The sequence below is a fragment of the Podarcis raffonei genome, chromosome 3, assembly GCF_027172205.1.
Source record: "Podarcis raffonei isolate rPodRaf1 chromosome 3, rPodRaf1.pri, whole genome shotgun sequence".
Classification (NCBI taxonomy): Eukaryota; Metazoa; Chordata; class Lepidosauria; order Squamata; family Lacertidae; genus Podarcis; species Podarcis raffonei.
This window is the reverse complement of record NC_070604.1, coordinates 60,585,826-60,612,845: the sequence shown is the minus strand read 5'-3', so window position 1 is coordinate 60,612,845 and position 27,020 is coordinate 60,585,826. Positions and strand designations below refer to the sequence as shown.

Here is a 27,020-nt window from a genome sequence, read left to right as displayed (position 1 = left end):
CCAGAAATATTACCTCAGGTTAAGAACTTTGCTTCAGGATGAGAACAGAAATCGTGTGGTGGCAGCACGGGGGCAACACGGCAGCAGCGGGAGGCCCCATTAGCTAAAGTGGTGCTTCAGCTTAAGAACAGTTTCAGGTTAAGTACAGACCTCCAGAACAAATTAAGTACTTAACATGAGGTACCACTGTATAAGAGATCAAGGGAAGCATTCATGGTGAGTTCCAGCACCTCTTTTTCTAGAAAAATAGCACTGGGAAGCATTATTTAATTTAATAATTTAATTTTATAGTTATTATATAATATTGATTCCTTATTATTTTTACTGTTAAAATCATTAATCATTTCTTAGTGAGAATTAAACAAACTAACACTGTGTTTTTCTGTAAAACAGAAGAGAAAGAAATGTCAGCATAAGGCTTGACTTTAATCAGAGCTGGGTGGTGGTGCATAGCTAAAAGTAGTGGTTACAGGTCCTCCATGGGGGAGATATTGACTACTAGGGAAAGAATCTGGGTGTTTTCATGTCACAATGAAAAGAATCAGCCTAGCTTTTCAGGAGATCATCATTGCGTTAAAAGGCCACAGTTGCTAATGCTGCCCTATTATTTTATTGACTGAAGGTTGGTAATTTATTCTGGTCTATAAAATACCCAAGAGCCTTTATTCAAAGCCCTCAGTAGCTTACTATAATCGGTTTCCTTTCTCTGTCCTGCAACTGACCATGATTAATGGTATAATTAAAGCAATTGGTGATAACAGAGTGTGATCGCTTGGCCCGAGTTTCCAACCCTACCTCATAAATGTTGATCTTATCTCAAGTTACAGCATCTTAAGGGACCACTTTCAGCTACGATGTCACGATGTCACGGAGATTTGTGCTGCTGGAGGGGGACCCTAAGCAAGGCCTCTCACTTTCCAGCAAGCCCAGTGGCCTCGCCACATACAGGAAATCCAAGGCTTCTTTAGCAAACTTATAATCTTATATAAGGGGCTGCTGGCATCACACCCATCCTCTCCTGATTTGGGAGCTAGGATTTGCATGGCACAGCTACTCTTGAGTTGAGTTGGGAAGCTCTGGCATAGTAAAAAGATACCTGCTTTCCCTGTGCTAGGGCTTGCACGAGGAGACCTGGAGACCCAATTTTAAAAGAGCGCAAGACTATTGAACTTGTTACCGAATCATAGAACGTTGGGTATTTCTTCTTCTTCTTCTTGAAATATTTTTTATTTGGTTTACAAGTATATAACAATACCACCATTCACATTTACAGATTCCTCCAAATCTCTGGACTTCCCAGCTCCCCTCCATGGGCCCTATTATTAAACCTTTTCTACTGCAACTTTTCCAATAATCTATATTTTATATACACTAACATCATTGTCTCCATAGTACTTGCTACATTACAAGTGTTATTGCAATTCTGCTAATGTTTCCAGAATGTTGGGTTTTCTAGCTTTACTGTGTCTAAACAATTTGGAAGAGGCTGCTTTAAAGAAATGTGTAATTATATTTCTGGAAAGGTTTTGCCTCTTTAGCTGAGTACTGTATAAGGAAATAAACCCTTATAGCTCATGAAAAATAAATGTGTTACCAACACTCAGGGCACAACAGAATAGAAAGCCCATTATGAGTATGAAATTATGTTAAGTATTAACTCTGGATAGGAGGATGACAGGTTTTGGTCTGGACTGCTCTCCCTGCTAGGAAAATGATTCTGGCTCCTAATAACGTCTCCATGAAATCACAGACACCTTTGAATCATTCAGCTGATCCATAAGAAGAAAAGAAATCTCTTCACGTTTTTATTTTTTGGCCTGGCTTTTATGCTGTCTTATCTTTCTACATCATCTTATTTGCATAGCAAAAACACACTGAAGGAAATCAGAGTGTTAACTTCCCTTGAACTCTTTTAAAAGGAGCTGCTAATGTGAAAAATCACAACTTTAAATAAATTTACACCCAGAGCTGAAACACTTATTTGAAGTCATCCAGGTTCTATTATTCACATCCAATGTGCAGTACTTTGTTAGTGGATGCAGATTAATGCTCTGGCAGAATAATATACTAAATGCCCAACCTAGGCTCCAAGTAGAATTTTTCATATATAGATTCCAACCTTTATCCCTTTCTTAAATAAATTTGAATAAAAGCCACTTGAGATAAAAGCCTCAGTTTTAACAATTGTTACAATTGCTCTATTCAGTGATGCAGATTATGACTGGATCTGAGTCTACCAACAGAATGAGACAGCAGAAACTGAATGAGACAGTAAAAATAATAATTTATTATTTATACCCTGCCCATCTGGCTGGATTTCCCCAGCCACTCTAGGTGGCTCCTAACAGGATAATAATAATAATAATGTGACAAAACATCATACATTAAAATCTTCCCTAAACAGGGCTGCCTTTAGATGTCTTCTAAAAGTCAGATACAGTAGTTGTTTATTTCCTTGACATCTGATAGGAGGGCGTTCCACAGGGCGGGTGCATACACTAGGGTATGGTGTACATCTAAATTTAATAAATAAAAAGGAAATTTAATAAGTAAAAAGGAAAAGAAATTATTTATTTAATAACTAAAAGAAAAAAGAAGTGTGAATGGAATATTGAAAAAAGAAGCCAAGAACTTATAAATCCCAGTAAAGACTGGAGGTATGATCTGTGAAGCCAAAACTAAGCATTTTGAACAGTTACTCAATGGAAATAATAAAACCCACTGGGTGGTATTCAGCTAAGCTTTACTCAGAGCAGACCCAATGAAATTAATTGGGTTAACTTAGCTGCTGTGGTCTAAACTACTGAGCCTCTGGGGCTTGCCAATCAGAAGGTCGGGGGTTTGAATATGCTCAACGGTGGTGAGCTCCCGTTGCTCTGTTCCAGCTTCTGCCAACCAAGCAGTTTGAAAGCATATCAGTGCAAGAGGATTAATAGGTACTGCTGTGGCGGGAAGGTAAACTGTATTTCTGTGCCCTCTGGCTTCCGTCACAGTGTCCCATTGCAGCAGAAGCAGTTTAGTCATGCTGGCCACATGACCCGGAAAGCTGTCTGTGGACAAATGCCGGCTCCCTTGGCCTGAAGTGAGGTAAGCACCGCACGCCACAGTCACCTTTGACTGGACTTAACCATCCAGGGGTCCTTTAACTTTACCTTTTACCTATTCAGTAATGAATCTAATTTGAGTAAAACTGAGTTGAATGCCACCCATTGTTCATTTATTTATTTGTTAGGGAAGGAATTCAACCTCACAGTAAAACAAATGTTCTGCCAACAGAAGCATTTCCTCTTGCCCAATGGAACAACCTCTCCTGTCCTTCCCCCATGTGTTGCTCTTGGGGTCCTACCAATGCCCCCACCCCTACTGATCTGAGGGTGGGGGGGTCCCAGGGCTGGGTACAGCAATAAAATATACAGATATATAAACCATTACATTGAAATCAATGTAAAAGTAGTTTGTACCCAGAGCACAAAGAATTTGGCACAGGTGTTGCTGCTGCTGCTCCCAGTGAAAATCACCCCCACTTCGCAGCTGTTATTTTTTTTCTTGGATGGAAAAACTTCCATTGGGACAGTGTTATACGCAATACCATCTAGCCTATTGAAAAGAAGACAGACCCCCCCCCAATAAATGTGAACCATAGCTAGGCTAGCATCTCCTTCTGACAGTGTGGGACACACATAGTACTGGGCCTTAGTTTTTTCCTCTGTGGCCCAATCCCCTAGCTGCATATGGAGTGAATGGTGGTGCATTAATGCTTCTGAGTAGCATGCCATGGCCAAGATGCCGCCCCATTCTAGTGGTGCTGTAGTAGTCATCATTCAAATAATACATAGACTTATTTCTGCAGTTGTTTATAGTGTGCTTGGTCCACTTCTCTTGATATAACCTGGTGACTAAAGTGCTCCTTTTACAATGGCAAACTTACAGCATTGTTCTCTTTCTGTCTAGCTTTTAACTTGGAATATGAATTATCTGTCCAGTAAAATGTATTCTGTGCTGAATTCCATTTCATCGTTGAGGATTTTGCTCATCTCATCCTAGCCTTCTCAAGGAAACAAGAAGTGTGACAGGAAGGTGTGATCTTTTTAATTTACACCAGAGTTCTCAGCAAATAATGATTTTTCACACCCTGTTATTGCTCCTTAGCCTGGGGGGGAGGAGCTCCATGGCTACTAAATGAAGCCAACTGCTATAATTCTTGAAATAATTTTAAATGTATTATGCTATAGGAGAACTAGAAAAAATGCCAGAGGGCAAAATGCAGAGAAAATAAGCTTTATACTAGATAAGAATTTGGGGATAGGAACCAGCTCAGTTATGCTTTCTATTCAGAATGCAAAATGTTTTTGCAACTTTGTGTTGCATTATTTATTCTTCTTTTTAAAGGATATAAGAAGTAATCAGATTAGAAAAGGCTGCCGTACCCTCTTCACAACAGGATGCCTACACTCTGTTTTATTTTGATGCACCAAGCTCAGTCTCTCAGCCCCACTCACCTCACAGAGTGTTTGTTGTGGGGGAGGAAGGGAAAGGAGAATGTTAGCTGCTTTGAGACTCCTTTGGGTAGTGATAAAGCGGGATATCAAATCCAAATCCTAGCTCACCTATAGCCACACTGAGCAGGTTTGGATGTAATGTTCAACCATAATGTTGCACTACATGAGTGATCCTGGGGTGGGCCTCAAACCTGTGTGCTTTAGCATCCCTGTGATGTGAAGATTGGAAGCATCCACTTCCTGGTTTAAAATAAGCAGAGTTTTGGGTTGGTGGAAGAGGAGTTTAAAAAAGAAAAGAAAATGTAAGCCTTGGAATTCATTTATGAATACCGTGGTACCTCAGGTTACATATGCTTCAGGTTACATACACTTCAGGTTACAGACTCCACTAACCCAGAAATAGTACCTCGGGTTAAGAACTTTTCTTCAGGATGATAACAGAAATCGTGCTCCGGTGGCGCAGCGGCAGTGGGAGGCCCCATTAGCTAAAGTGGTGCTTCAGGTTAAGAACAGTTTCATGTTAAGAACAGACCTCTGGAATGAATTAAGTACTTAACCCAAGGTACCACTGTAGTATTATTATAACACTGTAGTATTATTATAACAGCATATTGCTATGAATAGATATTAGTTAAAATTAAACCCATGATGATTGTAAAGGTGGATTCAGGGCCAGCCCAAGACACTTTGAACCAGAAAATTGTGTGCCCCTTGAGAAACTTGGGAATTGTAGTTTGTTAAAGGTGCTGGGTTAGAGCATGGAAAGGGAATATCAAGTTCAGGGACAAAATGCAGTTCTTCAGGCCTCTCTGTCAGGGCTCAGGCCACCCCATCTCCAGTCCTGCTTTGCACCGTCCTTGAGTGTTTTTGACTGACTGTAACGTGTCTTTGGATGGAGAGGAGAGACAGTCGTGGTGGAAGAATACTAATCTCACCTCCCTGTCCTGCCCCCCCATCCCAAATGCCTCCTCTTTCTATTCCATATTAGACCGACCTCTCTCACCTCTGCACCAAGGCCTGCTTAGCTGGAGACTGAAGCTGCTCTCTTGCAAAGCCGGGAGTCTGCCCATTAGGAGGCAGCTGTGTATGCAGCCTGGTACTTGAACAGGGCTCTGTGGGGTTGTGGTTTGATAGAGTTGCAAAAAGGAAGGGACAGGAAGACATCAGGGAACTGGAAGGCAAAATGCTGTGGTAAAAGCAAGGTGGTTGAAATGGAGAAGGAAAAGAGTGGTGCAGGGAGGAGAGGAAAAGCAGCGGGGAAACCCAAGAATGCTTTTCCTCTCCATCACCGCCTCTCCATTTTTCTTCTCCATTTTGTTCCCTTGCTGGAGTGCTTAGAGGAGAACAACCAGGAACTTAGAAAGCTCCTTAGTACCATATTGTACTAAGTTAGAGCTCAGTATTGTCTACTCCAGGAATAAAGGTAAAAGGTAAAGGTAACCCTGCCCGTACGGGCCAGTCGTGTCCGACTCTAGGGTTGTGCGCCCATCTCACTTAAGAGGCCGGGGGCCAGCGCTGTCCGGAGACACTTCCGGGTCATGTGGCCAGCGTGACGAAGCTGCTCTGGCGAGCCAGCACCAGAGCAGCACACGGAAACGCCCATTACCTTCCCGCTATAAAGCGGTACCTATTTATCTACTTGCACTTAGGGGTGCTTTCGAACTGCTAGGTGGACAGGAGCTGGGACCAAAAGACGGGAGCTCACCCCACCGCGGGGATTCGAACCGCCGACCATGTGATCGGCAAGCCCTAGGCACTGAGGTTTTACCCACAGCGCCACCCGCTGTGGTGGTGCGCTGTGGGATCCAGGAATAGGGGATCTTTTTAGCCCAAGAGCTGCAATTCCTCATAAACAAACTTCCAGCACTGGTGGTTGGCAGGGCTAGAGGCAAACATGGGTGTGGCAATGGATGGGACTCTTACCTTTGTACTGTGGTCTACCTTCTAGCCATGCAAAATCCAGGTGTTTTACATAGCCTGGGATAGTCCTGAGAGCCAGAGAGATAAGCCTGGAGGTACTTTTGACCCTGTGCCTGATGTTCTCCAGCTGGCAGTGGCTCTCTATGTTTCACACAGGAATCTTTCCTGACCAGGGATTGAACCTGGGGCCTTCTGCTATACCACTTAGCCATGGCCCTTTTCTTACGGTGATGGGTTTGAAAATCATACGAAATGGCTGAAAGCATATGGCTAGCCCAGCAAAGAGAAAATCAATGGGAGACATGAATGCTGCCTTCAAATATCTAATGGGCTGCCGCAGAAAAGATGGAACAGGGATTGGCCTAGATGAATTCCACAGTTCTCTTCTGAATCCATGGTTCTGAGTTAATTGTATTTGACAGATAAGTATGAATCATGGAATTGCTACTGCTTGATTCAAGGATTTTAAATCTGTGCTAAACACAGAACTTTCAAAAACCTGTCTCATGAAAGGAAGTGGGCATTTCCATTCAGAGAGACCTCAGGAAACTGGAAGGGAAGAAGGAAGAGAACCCCGTAAGGTTAGGTTAGTTCACCCTCCCCACAAAATCACTGAAATGTGGATCCCCGTCTGACCTCAAGGCAGGGGTGCCAACTTGAATAACATATTTAGGGGGGCAGGTAAGCCCTGCCCCGCATCATCAATCACAAGACACAGCACACACACACACACACACACACCATTTGAATGGCAAGGCCCATCAATATTTTTTGGGGGGGCAGCCTCCTCAAGTATTTTAAAGGTAAAGGGACCCCTGACCATTAGGTCCGGTCGTGACCGACTCTGGGGTTGCGGCGCTCATCTAGCTTTATTGGCCAAGGGAGCCGGCGTACAGCTTCCGGGTCATGTGGCCAGCATGACTAAGCCACTTCTGGCGAACCAGAACAGCACATGGAAACGCCGTTTACCTTCCCTCCGGAGCGGTACCTATTTATCTACTTGCACTTTGGTGTGCTTTCGAACTGCTAGGTTGGCAGGAGCAGGGACCGAGCAACGGGAGCTCACCCCGTCACAGGGATTCAAACCACCGACCTTCTGATCAGCAAGTCCTAGGCTCTGTGATTTAACCCACAGCACCACCCACACCCCTTCCTCAAGTATTTTATTGGGGGGCAAAGGGACCTTGGCCCCCTAGGAGTTGGCTCCTATGCCTCAAGGACAGAGAATGTCACAATATTGTCCTTCTACTGCTCAGTCAGACCAGACCCTTTGAAAATCTACCTGCAAACACATCAGTTTCTCGGGTTTCCTAGAAATAGCTTGAATTATAAGGTGTTAGTGAAGGTGACTTCACAAAACTGGCTTGCGATTCTGTGCATTTTCTACCTTTGTTCATATTCTCCCATTGGTGTACGTGTTCACTTGACTAGTTTCTCAATGGAGCAGTGTGGGTTAATGCATTCAGTTTGCTCTAAATGTGTATGCGAGAGGCTAATATGTAGTTTTCTCCCCCATCCCAGCTTTCTGTAAAAAATGTCAGCCATTTCCTGATGAGCATAGTGGTGGTGAATTTCACACCTTTCTCATATCTGTGTGGAAACTTGGGTGTTAATGGTGTGGGATGAGGGTGTGTTCAGTATAATAAAGAATGAAGCTGCTTGTTTGGAACAGAGGAAAGCAAGACTGAGATTCTAAGACCAGGTGAAACAGGAATCATAAAACTGCCTCCTTACACCAGGCATGAATATATAGTGTGCAAAATATGGGAACAAATTATTATCAGCCTGGAACTATGCGTACCTATTTTGCAAAATAGCAGGTTTTGGGGGTAGGGGAGAACTGAACATTGACTCAAAGATTTAAAATAGAATCATCTTCTTGTTCTTGTTTTTCCAAACTCTATACAGTAGTGGAATTTCCCATCACAACAAATGGAGATGGAAAGTTGGTCAGTTGATCAAGTCTGCAACTGGTTGCTACTGAAAAACTTAGGAGACCTGGTTCCTAAATTTCGTGGTAAGACTGTTCTCTGTGTATCACTGTATGTGTCAAATATCTGTGTAATTTACAGAGATTTATTAAATCAAATGAGGTTTCCATTGATGTTTCTAAGTATTTGTTGCAGGAGTGGGGGAGAAATACAGAATAAACTGTTGGATACTAAATCCTTAAAAGCTTTATGTGCATTTTGGTAGCATGTTTCTATGTGAAATTAATTGTTTTGATAGTGTTTGCTTCCTAGTTACATAACAATATAGCAATGCAGTTTGTAAGTTTTTAACCAGGGAAAAGATTTCATTAATTTCCAGATCAGGATTGTGAGCACAATACTAAATATGCACCAGGTCTCAGCACTAAAATAAACATGCTTATCCTCAGAACATTTTGATGCAATCAAAAAAGCACAGTGCCTCTGTGGATGTGTAGAGTACTTTTTAACCACCATTAGGCAACCACAACCTATTGGCTGGGGCTGGAGGTAGGGAGAAAAGTTCTTAGAATAGAAGACTTCAGCCGGACTCCTGCCTCAGTGCCTCCCTCTGTAGCAATTCAGCACCCAGCACAAAGCTAAACCCACAAAGCTAATATTGTGCCTAAGAACATCTGTACTCGAGCTCAATTGAAAATGGATAGTGTGCAATATAGATTGATTGCTTGTTACAGTTTATATAGAACTTTTCCTTCCGATGTGCAAAAAAAGAAAGACTGTTATTGCCTTTGAAACATCTGCCTGCTTGCAGCCAGAGGCAATCCATGTGTAATGATTCTTTGGCTCTTCTTTTAGAAGAAGAAGTGGGTGGCGCCGCTCTGTTGGCTCTTAACGACAGGATGGTCCAGCAGCTGGTCAAGAAAATTGGGCACCAGGCAGTGTTAATGGATCTGATTAAAAAATGCAAGCAGCAGACAGAAGGACCAGCTTTTACCTGCAAAGAGCCCTTCTCTGAGTCACCAGGAGAATTCAGTGGGTAAGGCTCTGCAAAGAAAAATAAAGGAAGAAAGAAAAGCATCCCACTTATATTCCAGTCAGAGTGGTTCTCTGTCTTAATGCTAATGCTCATTAATTTTTACAGTCACTGAATTTTGCTGCTACAGTAATGTGAATTTGGAAGCTCAGCGAAATATGGCAATGAATGTTTATTGCTTGTTACCCCTGAATATGGAAAAATAACAATCTGTCCTGTTTTTCTAAGGCACTGTTGTAATATTCAGCTCGAACTAGTTTTGTGCCTCGTTTCTAAAAAGAAAGGTGCTTGGGCTTTCAAGCCTGCTTGAAAATTGCACCCAGAGGCAGAACAAGCAAATCTTTCCACTTGTAAAGGTTCATCCTTAATCTATAGTTCAACTTTTATCTATAGATCAGGAGTAATAATGTTACACTTCCCCATTTTGCTCTGGCAGTGAGAACTGCCAGGGGCACAGTGTGTAACCAAGTTTTATTTTCTTTCCAACAAGGGAAACCGAGGATTATTGGCATTTTGTCATAGTTGCATTTTATTTACAAATAAACAGGTTAAACAGAGGTGGTGGCACAGCTTAAACACTCCAAATGACAGCCCCCACATCAGATCTTCAGGGAGATATCCACCCCCCTAAAATGGTGCTAGTTTATGGAGTCCAAAATCTCAGCATTACTGTGCCTTTTGGACTCTGGCCCAAGCTAAAACCCTTATTATTATTTTTCACACACAAACACCTTGCCCCTCCCCCCTCATGGTGGGAGAATCCAAATGAGTCGTCTCTTCTGACCATTGCCCAGTATTTTTAGCTTCTATGGAGGCATGACCCCAGAACCTCATGGTCTACCAGTGCTCCTTCCAATGTCACCCATGCTTTAGAGAATATAAAGGGGGCGCTTGAAAGGAGATTCAGGATCAGATATGAGCTCAGGAGCACCCAAAATGATAACCCTAGTCACCAAAATCAGATCAGAAAGTTACAACAATATATTTGCTAAAGGTGGAGAACTACAAGGCTATAATAGCTTAACTTGTAAGGAAAATGATATTCACCATTTTGTTCTCAAAGGAAGAAAGGGACAAGTCTCCCAATTCTCTTGAACTACATCCACTAAAGCAGAATAGCATCCATGAAGCAGTTGACATAAGTTGAGATGACCAACTTATATGTCTGTAGGATCTCCAAGGGCCAGATATATATTTTTCCAACTGACATATGGGCTGAGTGCACACTACACTTTTAAAGCACATTCCCCCCCCCAAATAATTCTGCGCACTGTAGTTTGCCCCTCACAAAGTTACGATTCCCAGCAACCTTTAGCAAACTACAGTGTCCATAATTATTTGAGGGGGAGGGAGGTTCTTTAAAAAGATTGTGTGTACACAGTTATAAACAATATATAAATCCACTGTGGATCTCTCTTTTTCACAACTTGATCATATTTGTTAATTTTTCTTGCAAGTGAATTACCATAGTAGGCAGGTTTTGTACCAGACTGTGTTTAAAACATGGTAGAGTCACAGGAGCCAGACAAAATTGTTTGGGGGACTGGGAGAACCCAACCTGGCCATCCATACTTCCAAGTTCCACATAGCCCTCATTCAGGCAGGAATATAAAGAGAAGAGTTAAAAGGAGATTTAAGGGATTTAAAAAGTAGACCCTTATACCTGGATCAAGAAGGGAATTAATTGCTATCTGTTGTGGGTGATAATCAACTGGGCAACATGTTTCCTTCCTTATAGAACCCCTGGCATTCAGCTAACTGTTGGACAGGCGAATTGTTTCTCTCCCAATGAAAGCCATGATGATGGATCCATTGACCAAAGAGTTCTCAAACAAAAGTGAGTTTTTGGTTATCCTTCTAATTCCAAAGATATAGATATCTTTATATAGAACCTCCTATACTACCAAGATATATTGACAATAACAAAGGATTACAATATCATATGCTTGCATTAGTTTTTTTAAGTCTTACACAAAGATGGTATGATTCTCGGAGGAACAAATTATTTGAATGCAAATAACTACTGTGGGGAGGGGAGGAGAGACAGGGAGAGATAAGGATGGACTGGGGGTTCTAAAGCAAAATAAACTAAAGCATGTTTTCTAAAAAACAATGTAAAGAAAAATATAATTTGGATTATATCATAATTTGTAACGCATTAAAAAATATAATAAATTATGTGGAAATAACACCAGGGGTAGCTCATGTTCCTGGAGTGTAAAGCATAGTAAATATATTATAATAAGGGGATGGCTTGTCTTTCACTAATAATAAATAAATTGAAGGAGCTAGCACAATGAAGTATGTGAGAATTTAAAGTGCTAATGAATGGTCGTTTTTGCTTCCTTTGTCAGGAAAAACATGAGGCATGTTTTAGCAAGATGCAAAGCATTGCAATGGACAAATTCATATATTCTGCCTGAGTTCCCTTATGATGTCAAATGCATATTAGCAGAAAGAAAATGCCCTGACCACAGTGTGAGAATAAGGATAATTGAATTCTTGCAAGCTGACATGACAAAGTATCTTGAAGGATCACTGTAAGTAAGGCAGTCTTCAGCATTCTGCCTCATGGGAGCAATATGGCATGGGGTGAATTTCCATAAGGATGATAAATTGATCTCTGCATGCTGTGAACTTTGATTTGAAGAGTGCGTAGGTAGAAAGGCAGAATGACTATATTTGTGGCTGCCCATAACTTGTATGAGGGTTGGGAGGCCTGGAGGGTAGCCAGAACCCAGTTACTTCTACTCTCTTGCTACCTAGTCACTTAATAAACCCTGCAGACAGTGGTCCATGGTCTTGTTTGGACCAATGGACTGTCTTCCGAGCTGTCATCTCTCAGTGCTTGTCACCAAACCACAGGGAGCTTGGTAAAGAAGCAGGAATGTCTCACTTACGTGCAGGGGTGCAATCTCACCCTCAGGATTGTGAGTGCCCGCCACCTCAATGCAGACGTGCAACATCTCACAAACAGATGTAGGAGCCCACACACAGATATCCACTGCACAAGTGCTTCCATGGTGCTAAAAAAGAAATCAAATCTCCTTCCTCAAATCAAAAGAAATCAAATCTCACCCTGGGCACAGATCAGTGTTTTGCAGCCTGATATGGTGGCAGCAGTGATAGGAATGACTGGGCCAGTGTGTGAGTAGAGATTGCCAAGAGTGTACTTTTTATTTTGTATGATAGAGGCAGGCATTAATGTAAAAGGATCTGAAGATTTTCCAGTTGAAGCAGCAGGGCACTTTAAATAATAATATTTGTATGCATTTTATATTGTGTGGGCAGATATCCAACCACTCAGCAATATAATGATGTTGTCAATGAATTGCTCCAGGCATACCCTTTTCTTGATGAGGATGGGAATGGCTTTGTAAGTACCCCAAACAAATGCAATTCTGTACTGTTGTTTTTCTTGAATTAAACATGCAATTGCTTTTATTTGATTATTCACATTTCTATTGGGGTTTAGGCCTGCTTATGTCATGGAAACAGCCCTGTTTGCCAGGTATGATGACTTCTGCCTGGAGGCAGACAGGGATAATGGGATGCTGTGGATTCTCCATGATCTCTCAGCAGCTTTCTATACCCTCCACCATTAGTATCCTGCTGGAGCAGCTGTCTGAATTGGAACTGGGCTTTCCAGTGGTTATAGTCTTATTTGAGAGCGTGGTGCTTAGGGGATGCTGCTGGACCCTGTGGAGCCTTCAATACTTCATTCCACAGAGGTTGATCTTACACTCCATGCAGGGCTTTCTGGAGATTTGCCGTGTGTTGTCCTCAGTATGTTAGCAAAGACTTGATAGATGAGTGTTGTGTTCCTTAGGAGAATACTATCTATCCCCAGGTCGTGGCAAAAGGTGTGATTTGTATAAGCTTACCAAGGTTCCTGTCTCCACAGAAGAAACCTTGTGTTGCAAGGCCCTAGGGCCCAAAGTTCCCCTTGGATAATAAACACACAGACACAAATATGTTGAGTTAGTGGGATAAATAAGGCCACAACTTTATTGGTTACAAAGGTGAGTGGTATTGGGTGAAACCGACTATATCATGACTCCTGCACGCCCGCAGGAAGTCTCTTAAGGGTCAACGACTGATAGGGAGTGCCCTATGTTATACATCAATTAAGAGCACCCCCAGGGTCCCCGGTGGGGTTGTGGCATGGCCCTAACCCATGTCCAGGCTTTGGACAGGATCCACACACACCCGGATCCCTTTAACAGGATACCCTTAACTTAGAGGGGCAGGCAGAGGCAACAACCTCCCGTCCCATGAACCAGGCTTACCCAATGGCTAACCGCCTAACCTTACAAAGTTGTCACAATTGCTACAAGATAGGCGAAAACCAAATGGCTGGTACCCATTTGCCAAGTGGAAAAAATTCCTACCTGGCCCCAAGAATAAGGCGACCAACATTAGTCCATAGCAAGGCCAAAATCAAGCAACATATAAAAAAGAGGGCGGGTGGGCTGGGTGATTCGACAGAGGAGGCAAAAAGAGGCCATCCACCAGCCACACCACGATTTAAACCACAGCAGCCACACACCCCGGCTAACCAGATTGGTCAGCTGGGGGGCGTGATGCAGCTGAGAGACCCGATGATGCGGGTTGGCATCACTCCGCCCCCTGCCAGGTCCCAGTGAGGTCCCAGATGCCCGTCCACAACTCCACCCTCCGGGGAAGGGGTGTGGTCTTACAAGTACAGGCCCCTTTTAGAGTGCCACTTGACATGAGTTGGATGGGTTAAGGGGCCAGAGCTAGGTGGTGGGTTCTGAAAAGTCTCTTCATTGATACTGAACAACTGAAGAGGGTTTGTGAGAGTTAAATATAAAGAACAACACTGGGACAGGCGTGTATGATATTTTCAAACTTATGAAATGTTGGTCTTGGCAAGTGGACACCTGTGGCTTTCTGTTTTGACCTTCATCATACTTGCAGGCATTTCCTAATGGTCTGCCATTCCTTTGAATTCAGTTTTTGGATGCTTATTACTTCATAGGTCCACTGGGCTAAGGTGATAATCTCATAGCAACTAGGAAATGTCAGTCTGGATAGTATCCTCTGTATATTATGAAGGATAAAGCTATCAGTGGCTGCAAGCCACAATGGCTATGTGCTGCCATCACAGTCAGAAACCGTATCCTACTGACTACAAGTTCACAAGAGGGAGGGGAACACTGTTGCCAATGTATCTCATTTGTAGGATTCTCATCGGCATCTTTTTGTAAACCACTTTCAGGTTTTGTTTTGCTTTCTTTACAATCAAGCAGTATATAAATGTTATGAAATAAGAAACAAACAAACAAACAAATCTGGTTGGCCATTGTGTGGTGGTTGAATTAGATGGACCTGTGGCCTGAAACAGCAGGCGCTATTCTTATATTATTATTCCATGACACTAAGATGCTGAGAGATATATGAGAAACGGTGGGTTATCAATGAGTTGGTTTACACTCTGATTTTCGATTAATATTCTGTTACTCAGCCAGAACACGTAGAACAGTGTTCTTAAACAGAATTTTAATGTACAGTAAGTTCACACACGCCTGTTTGTTTCTCAGTGACTGAAACTTCAAGCGATTACGTGGATGTGTGAAAACAACACCCCTGCGTTTTGACTTACCAACTATGCTGTTTGCTACGCTGTTAAAAGCAGACAGCCATTGTTTTGCATTTACAATGTTATCATTTGTCAAACTACTTTTAAGCAAAGCTATTGCCTGCTGCCTTTCAAAGGTAGTTACTCTGTTTCCTCAATAGGGATGGGATGCAATTAGTTTCTGCGAAGTATACAGTAGTTGCATTTTCTTTTTAAAAAATCTGCTGGAAATGATATTCTAAAGGTTCTTTTTCTTTTAGCAATTTAGGAACAGTAGATAACTTGCTCTGAAAGAACAGATAAGGCTCCTGGAAGACACTAACAACTTTTTTAAATATGCAGTTTCTATGGAAACGAGCCCTTAAAGACCGTTTCAAGTATGTGCGGAGACCGATAGATGATGATGAACAGGTAGTGAGGAATAAATGCAAGTTTGGACACAGGCGAGGGCAGACCAGAAAATCTTCTGAAAACAGGTGTGAGAAGGTCCAAGGAGTGCACACAAAAGTAAGTTTTCAGATTCTGTGGATGGAATAACAAGAGGATATGAATATGAGCTTTGACTGTTCTTTCCAGCTACTCCTGAAAGGGGAAAATAGGAAGGTGTACAAAAATTGAGTATTCCTCATATGGCCTCTTTCCAACCATTTTGATTCTTGAAGAATATGAGTGCCATATTTCCATTAAGGAGTCCAATGCCCCAATGCTTAAAAAGTCCCATAGATTTCAGTGAGACTTGCTTGTCAATAATAGCTTAGATCTTAAGGTAACTTGAAGAAGTTTATGGGAAGAAAATTCCCTGTCTGCCCCTTTCTGCTGCAACGTGAAATGGGGGATGAGGGCTTGAAGGAGGGAGGAGAAGATGGGTAGCAATTCCTCTATGACCTTCCTTAAGCTAACTTCCTTTCCCTTATGGAACACTCTGTCACAAGAGACTAGGGCCCTGCGGGACTTGACATCTTTCCCCAGGGCCTGCAAGACAGAGCTGTTCCACCAGGCCTTTGGCCAGGGCACAGCCTGACTCCCTCCTTCGGCAATTATCGCGGAGCTCTGAATTAATTTTATAATGAATGATTTTAGAGTGTTGTGTTGTGTTGTACTGTTGTACTCTTTTATTGTTGTTAGCCGCCCTGAGCCCGGCCTCGGCTGGGGAGGGCAGGATATAAATAATATTATTATTATTATTATTATTATTATTATTATTATTATTATTATTATTATTATCATCCAAGGCAATATGACTAGGACCTGACTGGAACTCTGTCAACATTCCTAGACCTTATTAGCCCTTGTAGAGAATGGAAGACATCCCTCCCTTTTGTACTGGCAGAGAATGTCCTACCCACGCATAAAGAACTGGAACCTAAGTGTTTGGATTGGAAATTGTGGTGCTTTGGGACAAAAGAGGTGTAGACTTTGCCAAGGCATTCATGCTATGTGCCCACTTAGGCTTGTTATTACTAAAGACTCATTTATATCATTATGGCTATAGCAAAACTGCTAGATGTGAATTTACCTTTGGGCAACATGTCACCTCGAATAAATATGATAATGCTTTTGCTTATCTGTTTTTGCTTCACTTTCTCCACTCACTTAGGTCTGGGGAGGGGAAGTGAACAGTATCCCCACTCTTCCCCCCACCTCAACCATTCTGCTAGCTCTGATTATCAGCTATGCCTGGTAATTGCCAGTTTTGGTGTCCTATAAATTACTGGTGAGATTATACTTAGTAACACAATAATTATTTTACCATCTTAGAATTAAAAACTCTTCTAGAAGATCAGCATCTGAATTGCTTAATTGTGGTGACTATAAGAAGCTTGGGAGAGGTTTCTTTCCCCAGATTTTTAAATTTAAATACATAATAAAACACTTGAAAACTGGCACAAATAATGTTTTTAGTCTGGAAGGTACTGATAAACAAGGAGTACTGTGTCTACTTGACTGGAATGTACTTATGGGTTCTAATTTTGAAGGGAAACTCAGTTATAATTATAGATAAGAATTGTGCTTACAAAGAATGCCTTTATCTTCTGAAATAAGTCTAAATGTTGTTGCCACCAAATACTGCTGGAAATAATATACTTCCATTATGTTGGTGTGTTGTTTTTTTTTGCAAAGAATGCAGGGTTTTGCTTTTTTAAAAAAGTATGAGAATCCTGAGAAAGATCATACTTGTAAAGCATTTGCCAAAATAATATACTTCATTAACAGTGCAAACCTGTACATCTCTACTCAACAGCAAGCCCCACTGAGTTGAATGAGAGGTACTCCCATATGTGAATAGGGTTAGTTTTTCTTGATAAATTGCACTATTATAAACCAAGACTATTCCTTTTTTCCATTTTTTTGTAAAAATGCACTCTACAAAATGACAATTTTAACAGGTTAAAAACATTTACAACAAAGACCTTGATGTTGAGATAAATGAACATATCAGCTGGTTTAAGGAAGAATATATGAAAACCGAGAGAAACTGGGTAGAAGTGGACAACAGGATGACCAAGACTTTAGAAATAAGAAGGAAGATGATCAATAAAGAGAGGAAGCCTTTGAAAGAAATTCTCATGCTATTCCCCTTTTTGAAGTGTCCTTATCAGGTAATGGGGTTTTTCTTAGTAACAACCTTATATTTCATGACAGGACATGAGTGCGCATAGGCATTTCTATGTTCGTGGCAAAAAAGGCACTTATTCGGAGGTTTTGACAGCAAATCACACCCTGTGCTGGAGGCACCAATGCTTCCATGATTCTGAAACCCCAGTAACACTGCAAAGGAGATCGCATCTCACATCGGTGCATACTTCCACTTAAGTGCTCTTTAAATTGTAATTTAACACATTTTCTGTTGAATTACAGTAGACCCTCGGGTTACGTTACTCTCGAGTAATGGAAAGTCGGGTTGCAAAACCAGAAGTATTTTTCCAGGTTTCACCGCTCGCGCATGCACAGAAGCGCTCTGCGCGCCACACGCATGCATAGAACTGCTCTATCGCGCCGCATGCATGCACAGAAGCAGCGCCTCTGGATACGAATTTTTCGTGGTGCGCACGGACCCTCAGAACGAATTAAATTCGTATCCAGAGGGTCCACTGTATCTAAATTGCTTTCCTTTCCCTTTAGCTTTTTAGAGAATATCATCTTCTAACACGCAAAGACATTTACAAGAAAACAGCTGAGATTTTGGAAGCGTATTCAGAGGACATACTGACGTCGTATGTGGTGAAGAATAGCCCAGTTATTGTTGCTCTGCAGAAGAATCTGAAGCAGTACATGGAAGATGACATTCAGACATGTTGGTATAGCCAGTTGTGTTTGGTTTTAAAGCAGTTAATGGGCAAGATACTTTGTATAATAGAAGCTAAGCAAACGTTTTTCTTAAGTGCACTGAGAAATGGCTGTTTGCTTTCAATGCACTATGGGACAGATCCTACATCAAATATAAATGGCTTATTAACTGAAAAGGGAAGGTTAATTACTCATGCTTGAGATGCTGAATGTTTCTTGGAAAGGTGACTAATGTGTGTATGAGGAAACCCTAATAAATTATTGTCAAGAGTGGGGAAAACATCCAAATATAGAACATTCTGCTTTGAACACAACTGCCTTTTAAAACACTTGCTTCTTCTGGCTGTTAATCCTACTGCCCTGTAATTGTTCTTCACTTTTGATAGATATGAAGATTACTGCCACATGTTTACTTTTGCCAGATGTTTTTGGAGAGGATTCCTGTTTGCTTGCTGCTGTGAATGAGGAGGTATGTAGATAACGAATTATATGGTGGGAGGCTGGACATTTTTTTTAAAAAATCCACATGTACTCGTTTGTCTTTATGCAACATTGCAACAATTTATTTGGAGACACCATTGATAATGGTTGATAACATGCAAAATGGTTTTTCTTTTATGTCTTGATTTTGTCAGGCATTGGAGTGCTTTCCTGAAAGGAAAGGAGCCCAGGTAGTAAGAACCAAACTGGGGTCAGCTTCAATTCTTATTTATTGTCTGTTTTCGTTCAACTTGAACTCTCATTACTGGTTTAAAAGAGTTTTGAGAGAATGATGATCCTCCTGTTACTTTCTTTTTAGTTAATACAAGAAATCCCATGAATTTTATGCGTAGACTTCTATTTTTTAAAACCAGGTGAAAGTGTCAACACCAGTACTAGAAGTAAAATACCCATTTGATGTAAACGTGTGTGAGTGTTCCCTGTATGTGGAGAAGGAGAAATTGGCCCAGCTGGATGATTGTACAATGGCCCTCGCAGCTCTGCTGGCTTCCTACCATGTCTTTGGCATTCCATACCCTAAAAGACTGTACAATACACTCCACTTTTTGGAGTCCCTCATCTTTGAAGTCAAGTGTCCGCAGTTCCTTTCAGCAAAAATCAAGTAAACTGGGAAAAATGTGAATGTACCAATACTGAATATTACTTAATGTGGCTTTGGGGCAGAATCCAGTTGCAAGTAATTCCTGGTTTTATCATTTGCCATTTTGATTGATTTAAGTGCACTTTTTAGGATAATCTTGCTCCTTCAGTAAAAAAAAAAAGTTACCGTAGATGTTTTATGAACATTTGCTTTTATAGCAACTATCTTCTCCCTAATACTCATATTCTTAACACCCAACTCGAATGGGATGTGGGTTGTTTTTAATGTTTCCATGAATATCCTGTCCCTCTAGTTTCATAACTTTGTTATTTCCTAACAGTGTTCATAAAAATGTAATGCAACTTGATTTTAAATAACTACCTATGGTCCTGTGACAAATGCATTTTAATTTTAAATGTGTTGACTCTGTATCTAATGCATCCATGCTAGATGATTGTGCAGTTCTACCTTGACTTAAAAGAAACATTCCTCAGGAGAGCCATTAAAAATAATCATAATGGGGCAAGAGTGGGAGGTTCATGTTGCCGAAGCCATTGGAACCACTTTTATTTCTAGAAGTATAGAAGTATAGTATAGAAGGGAAGTATAAAAGTAAGAGAACGATGGCACATGTACAACATGAGATGATCCCTTGCCTATCTAGCTAACATGAAAATATGTACCATGTGTGAAAAATGACATACTTACTTCCCACACTAATTTCGCCAGCCATGTGGCAATGTAAGTAACCCCATCTAGTTGTTTACAGATGTTACCAGAGGACTGAACCATAGCAAAGCTTCTTTCCACTCTCTTAGCTTGTGAGAATACCACACACTGCTCACGTGTTGAAGTGTGGAGGTTAGAAACACTCTATCTCTATTAACACTCTGTTAACAGATATTAACAGGCTCCAGTACCAAATTCTACACTTGTAAAGCACACTCAGTAGTCTCATTTGCACATCAGAGCAAACTATTACTGTATTTTTCACCCTATAGGACGCACCGGCCCATAGGACGCACCTAGTTTTGGAGGGGGGGAAATAAAGGGGGGGAAATTATTCCCCCCCCCAGACGCAGGGCTGGGGCGGGGGAAGCCCGAGCTTCCCCCGACCCCAGCCCAAAGAACAGGCAGCTCTCCGCAAGCCTTGGGAGACCATCGCGACTTCCCACCGGGCTCCCACTGCTTGCGGATATCTGCCTGCAGCCTTCAAACCATGTCGGGGGACAGCTTGCGGGCTTGCCGGCGGGGAAAAGCGCGCTTCTCCCCGCCGCCAGCCTCCAAACCAGGTTGGGGAACCGAAGCCCGGGGCGCGCTGTGCAGCGCACCCCAGGCTTCGAGGTGCAGGCTGCTATCCACAAGCCTAGGGAGCCGATGGGAACTCCCGCGGGCTCCCAAGGCTTGCGGAGAGCTTCCTGAAGCCTGGAGAGCGAGAGGGGTCGGTGCGCACCGACCCCTCTCGCTCTCCAGGCTTCAGTGAAAGCCTGCATTTGCCCCATAGGAGGCACATACATTTCCCCTTCATTTTTGGAGGGGGAAAACTGCGTCCTATAGAGCGAAAAATACGGTACTCTGGTTTATCACGAAGGGGCCTTTCTAGTCTGTATCTAGTCTGTGTGCTGGCACACAAAAGAAGAGAGCCATGACCCCTGACTTAGCATTACATCCAATGGTTTCTTATGCTCCAATAAATCAGTCAGTAAGCCAACAACAAACCTTGAGTAAGTATTGTGGTTTGTTGGAACAATGCTATCTAATTCATAACACCCCTGCTTTGTGTTTCTTTTCTCTTGTGCTGCAAGCTCAAGTCACAAGACAACTGGACTTTTACAAGTGAAAAATTCCTTTTAGCTGTAACATAAATTTTACTTGACTGTCTGCTTGGGCTTTCCCTATCTCTTGTCCTAGCTCTTGCTATCTTTAAATTACTGAGGGTAATGCATTATTCCTGCTCAAAGAGATTTTTTAATTTCCCCAAGGAATTGGAGATTTTAGTTGTAGAATTTAATTTCTATCTTTCGTCTTAGATTTGTGGACTAGATATTATAATGCAGCATAAAACAATTCTATAAATCCTGAATTTTACTTTTGTTGGTAGTTCTTGTTTTAATAACTTAATACTAAATATGCTGGTGGAAATATTCATTAAACTTCTTTAATCATGCAAAAAAACAAAAACAAAAAAACATAGCATTGGTCTCCAGCAATGTTTTCATACAACAGAATAAATCGATCAGCTTCATTGTACACAGCAAAGTGTTAAATTTGAGCTGCTGTGTGAAACTAAGACGACTTGTTAACAGTCTTCATTAACTGTAGTCCACTTATTTTAAACTGCGAACAATTTTTTTTTTAATGAAAATGATGAAACGATACAAAGGAATTCATTGGTGAAGAAGTAAATTCATGAAGTGTGTATTTTGTGTATCCTTAGAAAAGGATATTATTTCCATAATTTTAGTATGTTAACTTAGTTAATGGATCCCCGATAAAATTAAGGATGGCTAGTTGTGGGAAAATTAGAGCCATCAGCCAGTAAACATCAAGTACCCACTCTTTTGTAAGAGCATCTTACTAAAAAGCTTAAGCACTTCCCAGAAGTGTTAGTTTGCTCAGGCTCTTGGAGAAAATCAACACTCCATCCACTCTGATTTTTCGCCTTATAGAGTTCCTCCTTGATGATCCTTTGGAGTCTTTGTGCTTTGAATAAAACATGAGCTGCAATGGAGAGAGCTGCCCTGTAGTCACTTTTCCATCAGAGTTCATTGTGCGAGTTCTTATCGGCAGCCTTGAACATCAGGATTGAGTTGAAGATCTTTAGGGCTGGTCCTAGCTTAATGCTCATTATTTTTACTATATCTGTTTGGGTCATTAGAAGGAAAGCTTCTCCATCAATTTGCTTGGAAAAAAAGGAGAAAATTTCCATTATTAGTAACTTTGGACATTTAGGAAGAACTCTAAATTTTAATAATAATTTAAGATACAGTGGTACCTTGGTTTTTGAACGCCGTAAACCAGCAAGTAAATGCTTCTGCTTTTGAACGCACCTCAGAAGTCAAACGGCTTCCACTGAGGTACCACTGTGTTTTTCTCAATTTTTTCTATTAAATTTGCAGACTGCACTTTGCACCTTGGTTTTCGAACATTTCGGAACTCAAACGGTCTTCCGGAACAGATTACGTTTGAAAACCGAGGTACCACTGTATTTCCAATGGCTTTAGCTGGCTCTCAGAAAACAAATCTGATTTCAGTTGAAACCAGGATCAAATAATGTCTTCAGGAATATGCCCTAAACCAGTATTTGGCCTCCTTTATCCATTTAAATAATAATTCTTGATCAAAGAAACAACAGATTTTTTATACTTACTTCGTCTTTGAACACCTTGCCATGTTCCTCACAGCCTGGCAAACTCCGTATGAATTCTGACACCTGAATTTTAACAACACATAAAATCAATGGATGTTTATCCACAGGAGGGTGCAAAAAATGCTGTGATCTTGTCTAGCAATTAAGAACAAGCACATTCTTCGAAGGCCCCAGCCCCATTAGCTTGGAAATTAACACAGTTCTGAAAAATATTAGAAAAACTTGGATAATTTTTTTTTAAAAAAATGGCCCCAGGGTTTAGAAACATTTACCCCCTTTTCCCCACCCTCACACAAGAGCTCCATTAGCATGGCATTCACTCATTTGTATGAAGGAAGAGAAAAAGATGCTACAATAGCCATAGATAGCTGAGAGATTGGGGAGTCCTCCCAGTGGCTTCCTCGCAAAAAAATTGGATCTCATCACTGCATGTCTTTATTCCAGCTGATTTTAATATAATGAAGCTCCCCACCACAGAAGGTGGCCTTCACCCTTTCCAATTTTGCCTGTGTAGCCTCTGTTTATGTAATCGAGGTCTGTAGCTTAGAAGAGGGTGGGGTAGAATCAGATGGTGGTGAGCAATGATGGGAAGTTAAAGAATCCAACAAGATCTGGAGGGCTGCAGGTTTCCCATCTGTGCCCTAAGACAACACTTACTGTTTTCCCTATGATCTGTTCTAACACTGCCCAAAGCGAGTATTTTAGAAAAATGAAGCTCTACAATAAATTGGAACTCAGTATAGCCAGAAGAACAAAATCAGGAGGAAAGCACAAAGTCACCATCTGCATTGGTTATAAGAACCATCTGCCTTTACCGTAAGGCAAAACAAGTTGTCTTTAAAGTATGATTCCTCTTAAAGGAGTTTAGATACAGTCCACTTTCTGATAAAGACAGAAAGGTTTATTTTATGTAACAGAGCTACATGAGCATAGTTTTTAGGATTGATCTATGCTACATCAGAATAGGGTTTTTTTAAGGATTCACCTATTATTTACTATTATCCTACTTAAAAACAACCCTCAAATAGCTTACTAAACTTAAAAGGAACCATGTTACATTAAAAATAAATACATAATCAGCAATAAACAAATAAGCAATAAACTATACAGTGGACACTCGGGTTGCGAACGTGATCCATGCAGGATGCACGTTCACAACCCACAGCGTTCGCAACCCGCAGCTGCGCGTCTGCACATGCGTGGGTTGCGATTTGGCGCTTCTGTGCATGTGCAAAGCTTCCGGGTTTCGGCAGTCTGTAACCTGAAAAAACGCAACCTGAAGCATCTGTAACCCGAGGTATGACTGTACAATATTGTGTTCTGTACAAAATAGAGCTATAACCCACAAAGACGACAGGAACAAGTGAAGTCTGCTTCAGTTCACATCCAGGAAGAATTGCACTGGGAACACACCTCATCTGTGCTCCACTTGGAAACTTTACTGGCAGGGATTCCAGCCACAGTAGGAAGGAGTTTACTCTGCTGTTCCCATCGCAATGGAAAGGCTGGGATTGTCAACTTCGAGGTCAAAATAACTGGCTGAGGATGGGAACTCCTGTTACTGGATTCCTTGGTGTCTGTAAATAAAAGGAAACAAACAAAAATACAAGCAAGTTTTAAAACTGCAGGCTGAATTATTTGGTTCAGATCTGATTGGCCATGGCGACCGGTGACATAATCCATAAATGTGAGCTTAAACCATTAATTTGTGGCATTCAAAAAATCCTGTACACTGGCAGGTATAACATGAGATAGTACCTTTGGATTCATTTAGAGATGACTCTTCATTTTCCATCTTCCTGCCTGCACAGCCATCTTTCTTTGCAAAATCCTTAGTTGCCTGGCATCCCCTAATTAATTGATTAAATAAATCAATCAATTAGTTTTCAAGATGCTACAGAGTACAACAAACCATTCCTGTCACCTTTGCGTGGAAGTCTACAACAAGAAATGGAGACCCATATATGTTCTGACAGGGGTTTCCATTGTCTCCTGAGACAGACTGAAGCCAGCCAACCAACCATCTGGCAGGGTTGCTGGGATGATAAAATGTACCAGGGAGGGAGATCTTTGCCTCAGCTTTAATTTAAGAAATACTACAGAAGGAAGCAACCAGAGTGTAATTGCTGGATTACTCGATGCTGAAACACAGAAAATAACCGACAATTCTCTATTATCTTCAGTAGCTATCATAGGCGATTAACTTTTTATAGAAAGTTGACAGAAATGGAAGTCACTTTTATGAGTATTTCCTTTGTCATCTGTCAAATAACACCCGCCTGCTATTTTAACATAGAAATGTAAATGGCTTATATAGATGTGCATTACTGTAGGGGGACATCCTGGAGCATGATGCAATGCAGGCAGCCACAGAAAATAACTAATAAGGTCTGGACAAAACACAATTCAATTAAAACAACAAACAACTGCCATGAATAGCGTACGACTACATTCATCAGCTGTGAAGCACTGTCCCATCCATCCTTACAATTTAATTCAGTGCTACAGGATGTGGTGAAAGAATTAATTCACAATAAAGAATATGCAAAACGGAATAGTGGTTCACACACACTTGCCATTAGCATGGAAAAACTCACCACAGGGCAGCAGCACCCTTGAAGAACCCCATGATTAAAATGGGATTCTTTTTAATGTGTGCAAGGTTGTAAACCACTTTGAGGGTTGTGGGGTTTTTTTAACAATTAAACAAAATTTTATGATGGGGGGAAGTTGTGCCTAAGATTTTAGTGTTTCACTGCTGGTCTGGCCATTTCACAAAAGCAGACAGATTTGACACAAAATACGTCACACAGACATGTTGATGAAAATAGTCTGGAGGTGAAGGAGCCTGGTCTGTCCAACACGTATCCTGCATGGTTGCGATGGGGGAAGAGTACCACAATACATGCATTTTGTCCAGAGAAAATATTACAGTAGGAGAATAAATAGTAAAAGTGACAAAGAAACTGCAGAGAGTGATGTAATGAAGCTTGAAATGACATAATGATGTTTGGAAATGAACATATCAACAGATTTTTTTCTGCAACAGCTCCTCTCGCTGTTCCATTAATATTATTAATTCCATTAGTAATCACAGGAAACTGTGTGTTTGTTTCTGGTTGTTTTGTTCTTCTTGATATGGAGATGCTCATATTGAAAAGTAAGTGTTTGGCTATTCTAATTACAGAAAAATAATTTGATCTAGGTTACTGGGGATTTAATTGGTTTTTAATTAAATAGAAAGCTTCAGTAACCTAAACACTACTGTGAAATATCAACTGCATGTAATTAACTTTTCTGAACAGAGTGCATTGTCCCTGTTCACATGTTATCAGCAGCCACTTAATAATAGGGCTGTTGTGAAAATGATATGTTAAGTGCTATATTTGGGGTATCCCATTGTACTGTAGCAAGACAACAGACACCACACTATGGTCCTTAGGCAAAGATCCTTTCCCCACAAGCACTTGGTGGTGTAACATAACAGTACTGTTTTCTTCCTTTTTCATATAAGCCCTGTTTTTAATTAAAGCCATAAATATCTATATCTGCTGCAAAGGTGGTGAATGCATTTCTATGGATAAAAAAAAAATACTAGTTAACATTTCTTTTAAGAAGGAAATTAAAAACTTGTGTATCTCTAAATATGAAGACTACAATCTCCATGAAAGGAAGATTTCTCTTATCTGCTTTATATATGTCAGAAGCACTTGGCATTATTGGTTAATGCTATAGTGAGATTATTTCATGTTTTTTATTTTAACAAAATGGATACACAATACAATAAAAAACAGCAGCCTCTACATGTCTGATAGACTAAGGTTACCAGATGTCCCCCTTTCCTGGGGACAGTCCCCGGATTTACAAATCAGTCCCCTATTTAGTAGGAAGTTGAAAAGTGTCCCCAGATTCATTGGGAAAAAATCTGGTAACCTTATGATAGACTTGCCTAAACAGAAAACAAGACTAGTAACAATATTTCTGCAAACTGACTTTGTGGGCATTGTAAGATCTGTCAGTTTCTTAAGCCCAAAAAATTGCAGGAACAAGAGAAAGAGATCAGCCTTAAAGATGGTAAAATGTGATAGCCTGGTGCATAGTAAACAGTACAAAATGGAAAGAGAAAGAGATAGGCAAATAGACAGTAATATTTCTGGGAGTTATTCATGTGGGCAATATAGAATTTGTGTCAACACTACACAAACTATGGCTATAATTCTTCCCTATGCAAAGGCACAGCAGCTGGTGCTTGTGTTATAATTGTGCTCTATAACTGCAGTGATAATTTGTACAGAC

At 41.1% G+C, this 27,020-nt stretch overlaps 2 protein-coding genes across 17 annotated transcripts in view; one reads left to right on the top strand and one right to left on the bottom strand.

Moving 5' to 3' along the window:
* Nucleotides 1-8,039: 8,039 nt before the first annotated feature.
* SAMD3 (sterile alpha motif domain containing 3) lies at nucleotides 8,040-20,338 on the top strand. 2 transcript variants are annotated; one of them, XM_053381903.1, is made up of 11 exons: nucleotides 8,040-8,121; nucleotides 8,328-8,436; nucleotides 9,206-9,386; nucleotides 11,122-11,220; nucleotides 11,738-11,923; nucleotides 12,675-12,759; nucleotides 15,328-15,492; nucleotides 17,373-17,585; nucleotides 18,109-18,280; nucleotides 18,660-18,742; nucleotides 19,128-20,338. In XM_053381903.1, exons 2-11 carry the CDS (start codon nucleotides 8,352-8,354, stop codon nucleotides 19,377-19,379), a joined length of 1,521 nt encoding a protein of 506 aa, XP_053237878.1. In that variant the 5' UTR covers nucleotides 8,040-8,121; nucleotides 8,328-8,351; the 3' UTR covers nucleotides 19,380-20,338. The 2 variants fall into 2 exon arrangements, with proteins under 2 accessions (XP_053237878.1, XP_053237879.1); XM_053381904.1 differs by lacking the exons at nucleotides 8,040-8,121; nucleotides 19,128-20,338 and having other exon boundaries at nucleotides 8,134-8,436; nucleotides 18,109-18,284; nucleotides 18,660-18,732.
* Nucleotides 20,339-21,482: 1,144 nt separating this feature from the next.
* The window catches only part of L3MBTL3 (L3MBTL histone methyl-lysine binding protein 3), a 57,899-nt gene continuing 52,361 nt past the window's right edge, over nucleotides 21,483-27,020 (bottom strand). For all 15 annotated transcript variants that reach the window (XM_053381891.1, XM_053381890.1, XM_053381893.1 and 12 more), the window contains 4 exons: nucleotides 24,483-24,574; nucleotides 24,138-24,301; nucleotides 22,725-22,787; nucleotides 21,483-22,256 (listed from right to left, as the gene is read on the bottom strand). In XM_053381891.1, the coding sequence (XP_053237866.1) occupies nucleotides 22,113-22,256; nucleotides 22,725-22,787; nucleotides 24,138-24,301; nucleotides 24,483-24,574 (463 nt within the window). In that variant the 3' untranslated portion in view covers nucleotides 21,483-22,112. The remainder of the gene's footprint in view (nucleotides 22,257-22,724; nucleotides 22,788-24,137; nucleotides 24,302-24,482; nucleotides 24,575-27,020) is intronic.